Raw genomic sequence first — 17,610 nt, 5'->3', positions numbered from 1 at the left:
TGGTATATCTGCTTGGGCTGTTTAAGTTTGGAAGATCCAACCAGTAGAAATCCTCCTGTTATTTTAGAGCCACAAGATGTGTCTGGAAAGATGTAATCAACAAAGTGCCTTTTGGGCAATGGTAGCTTGGACTCTATTCTTAGACAGCCATGGACATGTTCACATTTATCTGGTTGCAGTTACAGGGCCGTTCAATTACAAGTTTGTTCCTTTGGCGACAATCTTGTGCACAGCTTAGACAAAAATATTTTCATCAATTAGGTAACAGAAGTACATGACCTTGGACTTTTGCTAATGCTTAACACAAGACTTTCAGAAACACAGGCAAACAAAATTAGAAGACAGACCTCAAAGAAGCTTAGAAATGTAATCACTCACAGCTAGAGTATCTGCTGTAACAACATAAATGTGCTGGTTCCTCAGAATAATCAAAAAGCAAAGAAAGAATGGTTAATCTCTATATAGTAACGTTCACAAAATGTCATGTGGCATTTGCCCAACCTTGAAACAAATTTCTAGGACTGTTAGCAGTAAAAACAACCTAATACAGATTATAAGAAACAGCTTCCCCTCCCACCCCATAGCCTCAATATTTGGGGGAGCAGAAATCACACTAGTTTGTACCCTTCATACCACATGACCATGTACATACAGTAACAAAACTCACAGTACACTTAAAGACTTATGGTACTGTTTATTTTAATTCAAAATAAACTGTGCATTTTACGTATTTGTTTACAGTTTGCGTGTGTTTTAAATACTGGACACAAAGAAGAGAGCTGTAGAAAAGCATGGAGAGGAGATTACCAAGCATCGATGGCAAAAATTTACGGCTGTGCCATTCTGAATAACTCAAACTTGACATGAATCAGAATCCTATGGCATCCATGCAAGTGTCAGTCCCATACACACCAGTAAGAGAGGAGAGGAGAGATGGACTATACAGATGTAGCACTGACTGCACACTTAGCGACCCCGAGCTTCTCTGTTATCTTGAAGATGGACTACTAGACCCCGAAGGTGGACAGCAGAACTGGTGCAGAACATTATCTTCCCTGCCAAGGAAGAGGGGGGCAAGAAAGAAAAAGGACAGAGGAACAGAATCATAGGGAACAGTATTAGGAAAATTAAGCTTAAGATTTTTTTGGTTTTGTTTTTAAATCCACAAATAGTGTAACTTGTTTGTAAATACCATCCGATTAACCCATTTCAATCTCAGAGACAGGACTTTCAACACAATGAAGAATAACCAAATGAGCCTAGGCCAACACTTAGAGTTAAACTCTGAGGCAAAAGCTGTTTTGAAAGGGCAATTTCTGTTTTTCCCATAAGAAAAATTACATTAAGTAGTCATATACATACCCGGCCTACTGTGGCCATGGCTCCTTTATTTTTAACATGTTTAAAAGAAACTTTCCACAGGTATTTTCACTGCCCATATTCCATTGAAAATGCAGAACAGATGCATTCCCCTTCTGCTGGTGATTTACATACAGAAATATTAATGATTAACATATCTGGACTTCACTTCTCCCCCCACCTTCTTTTAAAGTAGAAGGAAGAACTCTGTTTCCATGCAGAGTTGCCAGCATCATGAATGGTGCTACAAACCAGAAGGCACAAAGGCTATTAAAGAAGCAGTTTGGAATACCTACATCTGTAATGCTATAATGTGCTTTATGGCGGGTGAAGGAAGGGATGCCGGCTTAGCAGGAAGCTTGTACGAGGTCACTCCTTTATCAGTAACACAACCACGAATGGTCATTTCCTTTAAACTAAATAACAAGCTAAAGGAGGAGGATGGAAAGGAACACAATGAAGGAAGAAAAACAAGAAAATCCAAAAACAAATAGTAAATTTCATGATATTCTGCCCACTCCTGATTGTTTTCAAACAGCTTGCTCTGTATGAACACAATTCACCATTTTTGCATCGCTAGATCACGTAGGCATCGACTGGAAAATCACAAGTATTACTATAATTATGCCAGCTTTCCTTTGCCATAGGGTTTGAACACAGATGCCTTATGTAATCATCTGAACCTCATACTGACTTAGCACACAGTATATGATTTGGTCAAAATTTGGATCTGTTTTGCTTTGTTCATCTGCATATTGCATCTTTGTTGCAATATGCTGGCTGGTCTGAGCTATGTTGCTTTCACTCCTTTGCTCAATTTGAAAAAATATTGTCAAGCTTTTAAATCTCTGCATATTATAAAGAGAGGCTACAGTGCTTACATGTGCTAAGTTATATAGCTAGGCAATTGCTATTCAGTTAGAATTAAGACTCCTATTCAACATTTTTTTTAGTAGAAAATTTCAATAAATAGTCATATCAATAGTACAAAGGTACAAAGGATTCTGAAGTACAGCTCCTGCAGCTACAGCTTCACCTGTGACTCATCATTGACTGGGAAACTACCACAGGACTGAGAGTCTGCTGTGTAGTGTGGGATGTCTTTACAGATGCTTGTATGAAAGACATGTGAAATATTTACTGTGCGCCTAAGCCTGGGAAACAGTATAGTGCTCATCAGTGGAAAGAGTAAACCCAGAGTTGCAAAGAACCAAATTTATCTGTTAAAAGATATTTTTCACTTTCAGGAATCTAAGCAAAAAGTTCCCAATTTTCCCTGACTGTGCCTAGTGTGCAAGAATTCCTGCCGTGCTCTTGAAAAAAACTTACGAAAAACCAAACCACTCTAATACAATATAGAAGCATCTGTCAGCTAGACATCATTGTACGTTAAGCTTCTGAGTTAACCAGTTATGGTAACAAAATAGCTACAATGCCTACCAGTGGCTCAGACAAAAAGAAATAGCACAATCAATCCTCCTATCATCTTCCATACAGTGGTTTGTTGCATGTAAGCCAACATTACCTGGTGAAACAAAGATTCCACATTAAAATTCACATAAGTACAGTATTTTCAGAATAATGTTTTTACCTCCCAGAGGTGCTGATTAAACATTAAGCAGGTAGAGACTGCAAGAAAATGATGGGATTTCTTTGGTACTATAACATCCTTTGCATTATCTTTTTGTTTTCACAGGTATCACTGGGGAAAAAAAAAAAAGAAAAGAAAAATCTCTAGCTTCAAGATTTTGAAAATGGTCTTTGGACATGATAAGGGCATCTAATTTAATATTAGAAGGATGGCAGGTAAAGTGGATGGAGAAAGGAATGACAGCCAACATTTCATGCAAATCAGAACAAGGAAATCATAATTATGAATAAACACATCAGATGAAAAGATGCTTAGATATTAGTTGTAAGCAAATCTGTCCACAGTTGTAGTTGCAGATATCAGCCTATTACATATCCATACAAAGAACACAGATGTGAATAAGACTTTATATTCCCAAGCATGGGCACTCTTCTGCATGGTATCTTCCTGTGTGGAGCCACTCCTACAGCCATTTCTGCTGTAACACTCATCACACAAAAGCCTGAATAGCTGACAGCGACAGCAGCATTAGGGCTACAGGGCTTTAAAAACAAAATGAAAACAAACAAAAAAAACCCCTAATTTCAGCAGAGTAGGAAGCCTTCTCCGAGGGTGGGCTGGTGAACTATCCTCAGACTGTAAATGAACCCTGCACGTTCAGGAGTGGTGTAAACAGCTGAGTAACTTGAAGGTTCAAGTGATATACTCCAAGTTGACAGGTATCACGTGCACAAAAGCGTGTGTATGTTATAAGGTATCTAGCGCCTATACAGATAGGCTAAAGTACTAACTGAAGTTTGTTTAATGCAGAAGATGTGTTTAGAAAATGCTGGGAACAGACTGTTCTTCAAACAAGAAGCAGAGGTGATTAAATTTACTTTCTCTGAATGCCATTGTATCTCTGGGCTTTGCTTTGCACGTATGCTAGCTGCAAGGCTGCTGAGATAATAAAGGCCGTATCAAGCAAGAGGCTCAGCAACTACGGTGCAAGACTGCATGGATCCAGGCCCTTTTGGAAGCCTCTCCGGGGTGTACCACCATCTCCTTTACCTTGCCCTTCACACCAGACATAAAACCTGTGTTCAAATGATCACTAACAAATACAGAGCACCTCATGGAATCTGCAGCTTCAAACTAGAGTACGTTGTTTTTAAGGCTCTACTTTGGGAGGCAGGAAGGGAAACGGGGTCAAAGAAGCCAAGCTACAGACATTACTGTTTTTTGGTTGTTTTTTTTTTTTAATTTCCAAACAAAAATAAATCAAAAAGAGCAAACACAGGAGGCATATGAGCTAACTGGAACACAAACAGACAAATAACTAGCTGGAAGTACATTATATGCTTAGGCTTCCTAAGACTTTTCTTATAGTAGGAGAATGCAAGCTAACTTTTATTATTTCTGTCTATTTTGAACATTGTAAAATGAGCAAGCAAGGGATTACTGCAGTAGCTACAGTTATTAAAAATGCATTATTTCCCTATTAAGAATTCAAAACAGATGCCAAAGATCGTCTTGACTAGAAATAAAACTGCTGGAGTGAATAAAACATCCAGCAATTAGCTAACAGCAAATCAGAGATGCTCCAGATTTCACTGTAGTGCAGATGCTCCAGATTTCACAGTAGTGCATTCATTAATTGCTTCTTTCAGAGCAAATTTAATTTTTAATTCTGGGCTACAAAATTAATCCATCTGCGTATTTTCTAAATAAAGCCTCAAAACTGAAGTTAGAATGAAGCATCCATTTCTGTTAGTTTTGTGTCTAATGCCTTCTATTTATAAACTGATAAATGGGAAGACTAAAAGCTAAATTTAATACTACTAAATGTATGTGGAAATTTAAAGCCCAATCTTGTTAGTGTTCTAGTAGCTGATTTTCATTCACAGCAATAGGATTCCCATATACAGGTCATTTACAAAAACAGGTGCATAATTTGTACTTGACTAAGAGAGTACAGACATGGTGATGTCACGTTGTAACAATCAGTTTGATTGTTACAACAGCTTCAGAAATTTAACTCATGGGTAAACTGAACAAATTCCTGACATGAGGAAGACTATAAGAGTCTGGCTCTAACATGCCACCACAATGTGTGTAGGATACTACCTGGGACAGCATTAACACCACTGTATAATTCGAAACTAAATTCTACAGAACAAATCTGCAGCTCTTTTTTCCTTCCTAAGAACAGTGCGCTTCAGGATCACAGGGTAATTTGTGTTAGAAGGGACTTCTGGAGGTATCTGCAGTCCAGACCCCTGCTCAAAGCAGGGCTAACTACATCAAGTTGCTCAGGGCTGTGTCCAGTTGAACTGAGTATTGCTGAAGACAGAGACACCACCTTGTCTCCTGGCCTCTGTTCCAGTGTTTAACCACGCTCAGGGTGAAATTCCCCTCTCTCCCTTGGCTTTTATCCAATTGGAATTTTCCTTACTGCAGTCTGCTTTTGTTGCCTCTTGCCCTATCCTCTCCTGGAAGAGGCTGGCTGCACCTTTTCCATACTCTCCTATTAAGGAGTTGAAGACAGCACCAGCCCTGAGACTTCTCTTCTCCAGGCTGAACAGCTCACGTTCTCTCAGCTTATCATGTGCTCTGGCCCCCAGGCACCTCGGTGGCCCTTTGCTGGACTTGCTCCAGCATCCTGATGTCTTTCAAAAAGCCAGACACTCCAGAGGAGGTTTCACAAGCGGTGACAGAAGGGAGGAAATGCCTCCCTCAGCCTGCTGGCCGCTCTTGCTCATACAGCCCTGTATGGGGTCGGCCACCTTTGCCACAGACACGCTCCGCTGGCTCATTAACATCTTTTGCAACAGCTCATCTTACACCCAGGTAACTTGTGTGTTGGGCTCGGGGAAAGAGGTGAGGGGAGAACAAGGCCATATCTAATCCCTGAACTCCCTTATCTAATCACTTATAATAAAAAAGGAGGTCAGCACAGATCACGTGCTGCTGGCAGACCTAGGCTGGTTAGCCAGGAAAGGGGGTGAGTGGGATGTAGAGCACATTAAGTTTCCTGGCAGCCAGTGACCGACCCATTGATTGCTCCGTTACCGTTAGGCGAATATGGGCAACACTACTACTTTATGAATTGTTGGAAGTTCCCATTTCTCCACTGATTCTAGTTGAGTTATGGCTATATATGTACGCACAGTTGGAGAGTCTGAGACCTAAACTTCCTTGCGAGCAAACAAGGTCAGTGACGAGTTCCTTCACACACCCCAATCCTTAAACAAAAGCTGAAGGTCTTATGGCATATGTTTGGGCATTATCCAAATCTATATGTTGTTTTACGCATTAGCACGCTAAAAATTGTACACACTTTACAGATCCCAGCCACACTTAGGGCGTTTATTTTTTTACTGCGCAAAGACAGAAAGACAAAAAAAGCTAGAGAAATTTAGGATTTTTTAAGCACAAAGTTATGCTGCTATAAGTTTTAATTCCAGAAGAAATACTACTGATAAAAATAATAACTTACGTGGAGCAAGATACTGAAACATTCAAGAAACAACTGGTTTTCCCATCAACATCCCTATAGGAATATTTCTAACAAGTCCTTAAAATTAAAGCATTATATACTAAGGACCAAGGAAAAATAAAAGCCTCATAAAAAAGCAAGTGGGGAATCTAATAGCGTTCAGGCCCTGCTCCTCACTGAAGGAATACTAAGTTGTCTTACAACTCGACTATGGATTCACTGCCACCAAATAAAACTGAGCTCTGATGGGAGAAAAAACAAACATACAAACAGATGCTGCAATGTAAAATGACAGGATGAATCCAAACATGCATGGTTGGAGGTAACTAAGAGATGAAAGATTCAAATCAGAAATATGTTTATGCATTTACAGATTTAGGATTCATTGTTTGTTTTTGTCTTTCCTTATTACCAGTGCAAAGTGATTTGATTTTTCAGCACCAGACTTCCAATATTTTGATATTAATATTATTCATGAGCTGGCAATTACCACTAAGTTAATCACTAATAGTAAAAGTAAAAATTAAAGACAATTTCTTCATGACATGCACATTTCTTAACAGTCTTCACATTTCTGATTATTTAGATTAGCTGTCCTTCGATGCTTCTGTGAGATCACTGTTAAACACTGGCACTGACAACGAATTGTACTAAGATGCATAATTACTGCTCTCCACATCTGATCAAAGAAAACTTGGAAAACACATGGTAGACATCTATGTTAAAGAAAGCATTATTAGCTGGAAAATATATATTTTTATATATCAGGGCAGACTGCTTGGCATCAAGGGCCAGCATCTGTTTGAAAACCCCTTATTTCCACTCAAATCACAAGGCAGTGCTGAGCCTTTTGCAGGTCCATGCCTTTAACCTTGGGAGTGCCCCAATACAGGGCTTACCTCACATACTGTCATGAAATATTAAAAAAAGGGGTTAAAAAAAGTGTTGCTCAGAACAACATCAATATCCTACAGAAATTATATAAACATTTCAATACATTTGTTATGTAAGAACGAAACCTACAACTAGCTTCTCCCTACCTTTCAGAGTCTAGGGGGGATGTGCCTCTTAAAGCACATGAAACTAATTTTACTGTATAATTCAAGAGTGTCTGAGAGAAATGAATAGAACTATCCTACGAGATGTTAAAAATGTTTGATATGTTTTTTCTAATATTCCTTTATTATTTTTTCTTTTAAAACTTAAACTTCTATACCTTTTCTTTGTCAAATCGTAACATTAGATCTCTCTTCAAAAATTAAGAAGTGGGTGGACCATATCTACTCTTACCTGTACTCTGAGTGTGTGGCAGGGACAGCTAGCTGGGTATGGTACAATGGAGCTGGACAGCAAAACTGGTGCAGAGTATTTAAAGACCTACGACACAAGGAAAAACACAAAGTCAAACCACCAAGTGTTTAGAAAGGGGCTTTTTAGGGAAAAGCAGGTGCTAATAGGTATATTTGAAACTCATGATAACTTTGAATGGAATTTGATGTACAGCTGTCAATTCTGAATCCCAGGAAATAAAGAGGGAAATAGTCCCATGGTTTAAATATACACATCAAGAATGACAGTGATGAACTGTTGCAATGAAGAATCAAAGTTTTGTTGCAAGATTAAGATAAGATGCCAATTTAAGACTTTGTTTTTGCCTTGCCATGCGGAACAGAGGCAAAAGCTAAACATTGAGGGTTAAAATTCCTATAGAAATGAAGCTTCAGACTTGCATTACTCTGCACCAGTCAAGCTGTTTCTTTGTTAATGGAATTACAAACACAGTGCTTAAACATGAGGAGGAATAATGCGATGAATATGGACATAAGCTTTCTTCAGGCCCAGCAATTATAAACATATTGCAATATCCCACTTATAAATTTGAAAGAATCTAAGTTTCACCCAAGTTTTAAACAATATTCTGAAATGTGCAATACTAATTTAATTGCTGTCATTTGTTCAAAGCATGGGAAAATAAAAAAAGCTTTACAGCACAAAAAGATATTATGCGCCCCAGATCATTGTGTTTGTATTTTTTCATTAAAAACACAGAAGAGTTGCGAAACAAGACAAGGTATTGCATCTGAAGTAAAGCTTAAAAAAATCTTTAAGCAACACACAGTACACTTCTCAGCATTTTTAATGTTTGTGCCAGGAAACATTAAACAAGGTTTAGCACAGTAAGTCCTCCATGACAAAACCACCTAATCAAATTTCTTAAGACACAGCATTCTTCTAGGAAATCATAAAAAAATTAATCAATATTTCCTAGCTCTTAGAGTGTGCACACATGGAAGAAGTATCCATTAAATTGAAAATCCTCATTTAACTTGTAAGCATCCAAACTGACTATTAATAGAGCATGTGTGTATGTGTACACACATGCACCTTCCCCCCGCCCCCACATCTTTTGCTTGGCATCTTGACAAATGTTTCAGAAGATTGGTTTTGATTCTTCTGCATCCCTGAGGCTCAAAGTGAATCCTGTGAGGTCACTTTCTTATAAGATCAAACAGAGTGGTTAAGCAAAAAAAGTCAGTCTTTGTTCAGAAAGGAGTCAGCTACTAATCCTTTTAAAAAGAAAAAACAAGGTCAGCCTGTTTTGATTTCTGTTGCCAACAGTGTGTTAGCAACTGCACAGCCAAGATGAGTTGGATTTTCTGTTTAAAGATAGCAACTGATGGTAACTCCTGTGAAGTACCTGAGCTTTTGGAAACAGAAGTGCAACCCAAGTCAGTCACGAGGCAGATTGCCATCATGGGACATACCCTGCTAACGCCTCGTAGTGCACAGTTACTAATTGGTGGCACCTTCAAACCACTAGGAAAGATGACCAGAACAATTCTAAAGAAAGATGGACAATGTTACTAAAAACACTGATGGACCATGATAAAAGCAGTTAGAACACGCAAAAGCTGTATTTTCTGACAAGAAAAACATACGATATTCACACAAGTTGCTCCACACAATTCACAGAACCAGGGTAGTACATTATAAGTGTGCATTGCACGATAGTCTCACATTGGGTAGGGAAACTGATCACACTGACGAAATCGCTCCTTCCTGCTTTGTGAATACCTAATTTTTTTCAGTAGAAGCAAAAGGAGGAAATTAGTATGAGGGTGCCCCAGATTCCCTTCCCACCACCCTTTTTTTCCATACAAATCTCTCTCCTCTCATCAATAATACCTCTTTCTTCACAGAATAAACCAGTAAACATATGAAAGAATCTGTCTGGATTCAGTTCTGCTCAACAAATAATTTTCAACAGAGCTTGCTCCTGGCTATTCCAAAAAGAATCTGCCCACAAGGCTCCATAAACCCGTCCTACTCTGACTTTCCTAGGTTCCAAAAAAATCAAAACTATAAAGAAGAAAGTTCTCCCTATAATCTCAGCTTGCTCATCTGCAGTTAAGGTTAATACTCACCTATTGCACAAGACTGGTTAGGAGCTCAACTGCTTTGAGTTTCTTTTCGAAGGTGCAGTAGAAATGCAAAAGTCCAGTCACCTTGATAGCAAATAAGAAGTGCCAAAGGTCTGTCAAGTAGTAACTACACTGGCACTCTGTGTGTCATAGGTGCGTGTATGGAGTAGATAAAACAGATGACAATGTTCAACTGCAGGCTTGTAATAAGTCACCACGTATCATTGCTGTGTTCCAACAAGAACATCTCAGATGTCAAAGACATATGTTCAATACCTAAGGTTAGATTTCAGCCATTTCTTAGGGTGTTCAAAGACAGGCTCTTTGTCCAACTAGTTACAGACGCAAACTTGAGGTTTGGACTCTGCTCCAAATTTTAAAATTCAGGGATATCTTGACTCAGTGTTTTGATTCCTCTAGATCCCACTGACTGATGCCCAATCAGCCTGACAAAAGATGAGGCTCAGGCTTTACAACTTCTGTCACAGCATACTAATTTTACACAAAGCAAATATACCTTCTGCTGGCACAATCTAAGATCCGTACGTGGCATTTTGTGCCTTCAATCACCTGCTAAAACAGTACTTCCATTCATTTACTCCTCTGGAACATATCAGAAAAAGTTCAAGATTCAAATGCCGTTTTTTGGGTTTTTTTAAACTATATAGCCAGATTTTTCAATCAGCCTTCAACACAAGTTTGCATTGAAAACAGAATTGATTTGCTAAGTTGTAACACCGGTAGACATCAGAAGAAATATATTTAAATAATTTGGAGGAGAAGTAATCACTTCCCCTGTTCACAGTATCATAGATACTTGGCCCTGTTTAGTTTCTACATTTCTAACCTGTGGTCTTCAAAAGCTGATTTAAGATTATAAATAGAGCACAGCTACTTCAGCACTGACACAAGAGAAATGACTAAACTGATGAATGCTTCTTCCGGTAATTTCAGTTTCTGAAACATTACCGCAACATCCCAGTGGACATGGAAGCTTTGCAATTTCCCGCTTCCAGGCCAAGTTTCTTCCAGCTCTCCCCAAGTACCCATAGACAGGTAACCACTTATCAATTTTTAAAGAAAGTTCTTTTGAGAACAGACTCTTCAAACAGTAAAACCAGAACCAAATCTAATCACATCTTGAAATCACATGTCCCTCAGGATACCAACATAAGAAGAAAAACCCAGCTACGAAGTAAGTATGCAGACCCAGAGTAGGTTTAACTGTTCCTGTCAACTTCTGTGTAAATTCCATTACGTTTGCCATTAGAAACCACTCATTTTAACAACACTTTCATATCCATCAGAGAATGAAAATGATAATTCTTTTTGTTCTTTCAGTACTAGAGTCTTTACTTAGATGTACAAATAAAAAGAAACAGATTACTGATCATCACATAAAGCTACAACTACTTTTTTTTATATTTATTTTCTCTTACAATCACCAACAAACAATCGCCTCCCAAACTCAGTAGACAATTTTCTCAATATTGGTTTTAACACAACCTGGGAGAACAGAATACCAGGCTATTAACTTGGAATTACTTTTGCTTTAACAGGCTATCCTCTTACTGTTTTCAAAATGTCCTCTTAGTAGGCTGGTAACCATCCTCCTGCTCCTGGCAACAGGGCCGTGCTGCTGTGCTACCGGCTGTAGCAAGCACCACATCCATCCAGCGAAATGTTGAGAGCCTGGAGAAAGCTTGTCCTCCTACCTCTGAATAGCACACAGTATTTAGTACAGGATATGATATCCGATCCTTTTTTATTTTGCTACTATTTAATTTTAAGCATGTGTAAACCTGTGAGTAGGTTGGCAGCATTATTAAATCATCACTGTCTTAGAACGTCTTCCTAACGAGATTATCAGCTTTCAAACAGAAGAGACTGAGAGACACTTGTCTCACCGGATACTTAGTAAAACTGTATTGGTACAGGACCACAGCTGGAAGAAACGTTGCCTTTTTATAAAGTTAATGATGTGGCTGATGATGGGAGTCTACTAGGTACATTTGTTCATCTGAACTGCTGCATTTTTCTACAGCCATATTACTTCATACACTATTCCTCTTCTTTGTATGAAATAACAATCTGTTCACCTCCATCTGCCAGTATTCTTCCTTTTCTTCTGGTACATTTTTCCATGAGGTGCTGTGCAAGCACTATGAAAAACTGATACCAGCAGTCCCCTATCCAGCCACAGGCACTCTGTATACCTGGTGCTAGTTAACACATATCCTTTTTAAAATTAGCTTGTAAATAGCAGGAGTGGTAGACAAGTTCATCCCCTATATAAGCCCATTCACTTCAATGTCATCCAAGGTAGCTAACAATGATTTGTTTGACTGGATTCATGCCTACAAGCTAATAAAAGGAATACTTCCATTTCTCAGTATTTTACCCTGATGAAGATTAACATTATTTTACAAGTAGAAAATTTGCTTTCTCACTTCAATCCAGAGTTATGGCTACAGCTGAGATTAGGAAAGACTATAGTTAAAAACTAGTAAAGTTTGTCCTGTTCTTGTTTAATAAATCTAACCATTTCTGTAATGAGAAAGAAAATTTGAAATATAATCAAACTGATCTCCAAATAGGTGACGAACAATAAAAGTCACAATAATACAGACTCACATCGACTCCAGCTAAAAGTTTGCTTATTAACATGTTTATTAACACACTAGAAAGGCTTTCGGAATCAACACACTGACTGAGCCCACAAGACAACTTGCTTTTTGTAAACTCACCCCGGCAGAGAAAACAGCAGATAGCTTTATATGGCAACTCATATAATCTCCTCATAACCCAAGTCTGATTGTAGTTGCCTGTGGACATGTCCACCAAGAGGTGATTTAGCAGATGATCCGTTCACATTTGCAAGCACAAATTCCTACTGTTCTGACATCAAAGATATTCCCCTTCACTACTCAGATCTTCACCCAAAATACACAGGACAGTATGATTTTGTTTTTTGAAGTAGCACTGAAAAAACTTTTCTTTTTTTTCATTCGATTCATCCTACTTTATGTCCAGCAGTCTGTAGCCAAGTATGTCAAGGAGAGGCTGTGGTGGCATATAGCAAATACTATGTTTTTTCACAGTGTTCTTATTAATTACAGTCTGTTCTCTACACACTTTTTTGAATGGCAACTATACAAAATTAAATGCTGTTATTGCTTTTACGGTTGCATATGTAAAAAACCTTACAGCTCACATGTACTTGGCAGAGATCATCACACACTATAGAAGACTACAACTAATACCTTTATTCCTATCGTTTCCTTTCAACAAGATGGCTTTCTGTGCAGAGCTTCTTGGACACCAAATCACAGGAAGGTAACAAGACAACTCATGGCAAGTAAACATCAATATAATTACCTTTCACTATAGTCTGAGAGTAAAGAAAACCACCCAGATATCATAAAGTAGCACAACCATATGTTCTAGACCTCCTATGTTGGCATCTCCCTCCTTCCACCTCTGTCCCCCCTTCCCATGCAGTAGTCATATAACCTAGTTAAAAGCATTATAGGATAGGATTTTTTCTTAAGCAAAATTAGAGATAATTTCACTAGATATCAAGGATGCTCAATAAAATCTGCAGTTCTAAGAGATCGACACATGTAGGCTAGAGTACAGACCACTGAATTTTGCTCAAGAGTACATAAAATTTGGTTGTCATCAAAAAAATTAAATATCAGCATTTGTACATGTTGCAATATAAATGCAAACGGATAGGCTCTTGTTTTGAATAATACTACCCTTTATGTATTTCCAACTCAAGCATCCACAGCTGGATTTTTCAAAAGAATAATTAGGTACGCTTTCACTGACCTCTCTTCCATCAAAAGGGCCTCAGAATAATTATCATCTCTTGGGAGAAGAAAACCAGTACCGTCACAGCATACTAAACCAGAAACATCAGCTATTTTTGTCCCATCCTAGAACACAATGCTTATTTACATTATAGATAATTATCTTAAAAATAATTATTATAAACTTCTTTGGTTTCATGAAAATGAAGTACTAGCATGTATAAATAGGCAAGAAGTGATTCTTTCGCATCCTAGCCAATGCACAGTTTGTAGGCAGCCTCTAATACTGGGTTAGCTGTAACTAGGGTGAATTTAGTTAAGATTGTTAATATGTAGGCACTTATAATTAGGAACATTTATTTCCCTTTTAATTAAGTCTTACTACAAAACCATCTATTCTGAAGGGTGATGTACAATAATTTACAGTGCACATAAAATGCACTTGTATCATTTGTACTTACTAGTCACTTTCAAAATCTGTAGAAAAAAAACCCCACAGTCCAAAACCAGAAATAAAGAAGAGCAAAGAGACATGAAGCTGCGTATGATAGAAGGAAAAAAAATCTTTTAGATTAAATCAGAAAATTCATAGATTCACTGCATCTTTTCTTATTTCCCACCTCATTAAATTAGGTCCCAGAATTTCTCAAGAAACTACAACTCGCATTACAAAATACAGCCACATTTATAATTTCACAAAGCAATAATCATAGTAAAACCAAATCTAAATAGCGACATCTATACATATTAGATTTGAAGCTCATGAAAGAGGAAAAATAATAATGTACAAAGAATGAAATTACACAGATATAGCATAAGAGATTTACAGCAAGGCAAATCCTACTACTTAAAACAATGGTACAATGACATATGTTCTATTCAGTGCAGCATCTCAAAAAGCGCTTTTGCTAATCCTAGTAGTTTGACATTGTTTAGCTTTTTTTAGAACAGCAACAATCTAGCTTTTTACATTTTATTTTTAAGCTGTAAAAAAGATATATTTTGTTTTTTAAACAGCAAAAGTCCTTAGCTTATATATTTAGAGCATTTTGACAGATTTATAGTATTAAGTTTTCGTAAGTTTTCGTCTCAAAACTTACTCATGCATTAAAGAGCTGGTGTATTTAACTGTTTAACATACGTTTTCAGTATTCAAAACAGATCAGTTTTAAAGAACATGAAGATTTTGTATATATATTTTCTAGAGAGTTAGTTCTAAAAAAGCCCCCAGGCTTACATTTTCCTTCTTTTCAACTATCAGCATCAACTTTCTTAAATGGGAGTTAAAATACAGAATTATAGGACAAGTCATAGTTCATATCTTGTTTTCTGCAGCAATGTGCTGAGGTAGGTAAAAGATATCAAACGTAAGCAGTAATAGAGGAAAACACTGTACAAGATGGTTCTATAAATAAGACTGCAACACCACTGTTAAAGAAAGTAACCTACAGAGATTAAATATTCTTTAACACCACATGATAAGCACTATAAGAAATTCGGTTCCCTGCTGAGAGTTACAAAATCCCCAAATCCCAGAACTCAAATTAAAATGGAGTCTAACACAAACATTACTAGTTCTCCCTTGTATAAACATACAGCATTGTATTTAAAGCTGATCCACGTATACCTGGAAGGCTACAACCTGTCTTCCAAGTTCACTTTTCTTATTTCAACTTCCTACATACAGTTCCAAGTTTATTTTGATTTTAAAACAGTTCAACTTAACCATTCATACCATCACCGTAAAACAAAAGGCTAAAGAAAACTTAAGAACAGATTTCAATACTCTTTCAATATTCATTTTGAGTATTTTATTCCTGAAGGTTTGAACTTACTATGCCTGCGTGTGGACAGTGCTACTGAACGTGAAGCAGATTTACTCAAATTAGGACCCTCACAGGCACTATTAAAATAACTGAAAAAGGCTACAGATGACAATGGCATCTGCTTAATGTATGATCCTCCAGCAAACCTAAATTTAACCTTAAAGGGAGAGGATCTTTAACCAAAGTTCAGAAATGCAAATAGCAGGTACAGCCATTTCAAAACACTGGATTAGAAGTGAACCACTGATGGCAGCGAGGGTGGGTGGTAGAGGACAACTTAACTGCACTCTCGTGTCTATCTTGTTCTGATTCTTCCCTGAAATGGAACATCACCACAGTACGGTTTAAGAGAAAGCTCATTGTAAGGGTCATGTGGAACGACTAGAATTCAGCTGAATAAAACCACCCAGTGTGCTTTCCATATATACCCTGATGCTGACACCACAAACAGTACGCAAACTTTAGCATTGTCCTTCCTCTGGCTACAAGTGGATAAGCACTTAGCTCTTCTGCCAAATGTGACAACTCGTGAAGAGCTGCTGCACTGCATTAAATGAATGAAATACTAAACTCCTGCTGTGCTGACTGTAATGTTTGAGAAACTGCTCAAGGAAATAATAAGCAATCAATGCATCTTTAGGTTTTGATCGAGCATATATACAATGACAACAAAACCACAGTGATATTTTGCCTTATTGATATTATATTGCTTAAGACTGCAGTCCCTATCCTTGTATTAGTATTTATGTATTTAAAAGACAGATTACACTTTAATATGACAAAGCATTCAAACAAAATGGAAGAGAGATTCTTGACTCATCATAGACAGAATTCCAGCACCCTGCATTGGTTCTTGTATGCAAAGTGGGGTTTTTTGTTATTATTTTCACTGCTAAACATAGGCTTATTCACTTTATTAGGTTAAATTTTTAAATACCCATATGCGTAAACACAACCATCATCTATACATTTCTAAAATACAGATCATGCATCTGCCAAAAAGGTAACACCCTAAAAATGGTTCGTGGAAAGAAACCTACCAAACAATAAACTGATCACTACTCCCACTTCTGGAATCCTCAACACAGATATCAGAGACGTGATGACAGATGAAGAAGGAAAAGGTACTCACAAATAACACCTTCTGCAAGCCATCCTTGAATGAGTTGTGGATTTGGTATTTATATTTTCTTTCACGCAACCTGAGGTAGAAAAGCTCTTTCTTAAGGAAAAAAAAAAAAAAAAATCACATTCACAGCTTTTTCATGCTCATTCAAGATCAGCCACAGTGGAACATCACGTATAAGTAAGCTGGTGATGTAACCAGCATCAAACACTGCATCAGATAAACCCAAAGGCTCTACAGGGTTATATTTTGCAAAGCCAAAAGGTTTTTCCCAGAGAGGAGGTTTAGCAAGCATAAACCAGCCACACTGTTTTCACATTCCTGGTGGGTTTGCTTTCTGCTTCCAGAAAAAGTCCCAAATCTGTATTTATTATCAAACTTCATCACCAAGAAAAAACAATATGCTTTCTCATTTGCTATTTAGACTGAAATATAAAAGCACCAAATGTTGCATTTTCGAATGCACCATCTCTGTATGAACATTGTAGTACAGTCCAAACCAAGAAAAGGCCATTGGTCCTTTTATCTCCATGGTAACAGCAGCATCTGTGAAGACGAACCATATTCCCTCTTCACTGCAAAGTCAATTTATAGTCACATACTATGACATAAACTGATAAGACAGCAAAGCTAATCAGCAGCTAGGAGAAACAGGAACCAAAGTATGAGATTAAGCTCTTGCTCAAGAGAATGTTCCTCTGTATATTTCTCATGCGAAAATTACAAAATGAATAACCAAATCAAGCTGTTCCTTTGAGCTGATCCAGGCTGGGAATTCACTAACTTCCCAGTTTAGCTAACAAGGATAGTTGCTGAGTATTTTACAGAATTAGCTTCTTGTTTAAATCTCCAGTTATACCTGATTAAATCATATCCCAGGCTGCATCAAAAGCAGCGTGGCCAGCAGGTCAAGGGAGGTGATTCTGCCCCTCTACTCTGCTCTGCTGAGACCCCACCTGCAGCACTGTGTCCAGCTCTGGAGCCTCAGCATAA

General features: G+C 37.8%; 1 protein-coding gene across 1 annotated transcript in view; it reads right to left on the bottom strand.

The window, feature by feature from the left end:
* Window positions 1-681: 681 nt before the first annotated feature.
* LOC103902258 (IQ motif and SEC7 domain-containing protein 3) overlaps window positions 682-17,610 on the bottom strand; it is a 182,439-nt gene continuing 165,510 nt past the window's right edge. The window contains exons 3-5 of the mRNA XM_009283285.2: window positions 7,719-7,805; window positions 2,951-3,061; window positions 682-1,768 (exon numbers count right to left, since the gene is read on the bottom strand). Of these exons, the coding sequence (XP_009281560.1) occupies window positions 3,019-3,061; window positions 7,719-7,805 (130 nt within the window). The 3' untranslated portion in view covers window positions 682-1,768; window positions 2,951-3,018. The remainder of the gene's footprint in view (window positions 1,769-2,950; window positions 3,062-7,718; window positions 7,806-17,610) is intronic.

This window comes from Aptenodytes forsteri, unplaced genomic scaffold (genome assembly GCF_000699145.1).
Source record: "Aptenodytes forsteri isolate BGI_AS27 unplaced genomic scaffold, ASM69914v1 Scaffold870, whole genome shotgun sequence".
NCBI classification, from domain to species: Eukaryota; Metazoa; Chordata; class Aves; order Sphenisciformes; family Spheniscidae; genus Aptenodytes; species Aptenodytes forsteri.
This window is presented reverse-complemented; position numbering and strand designations above follow the sequence as displayed.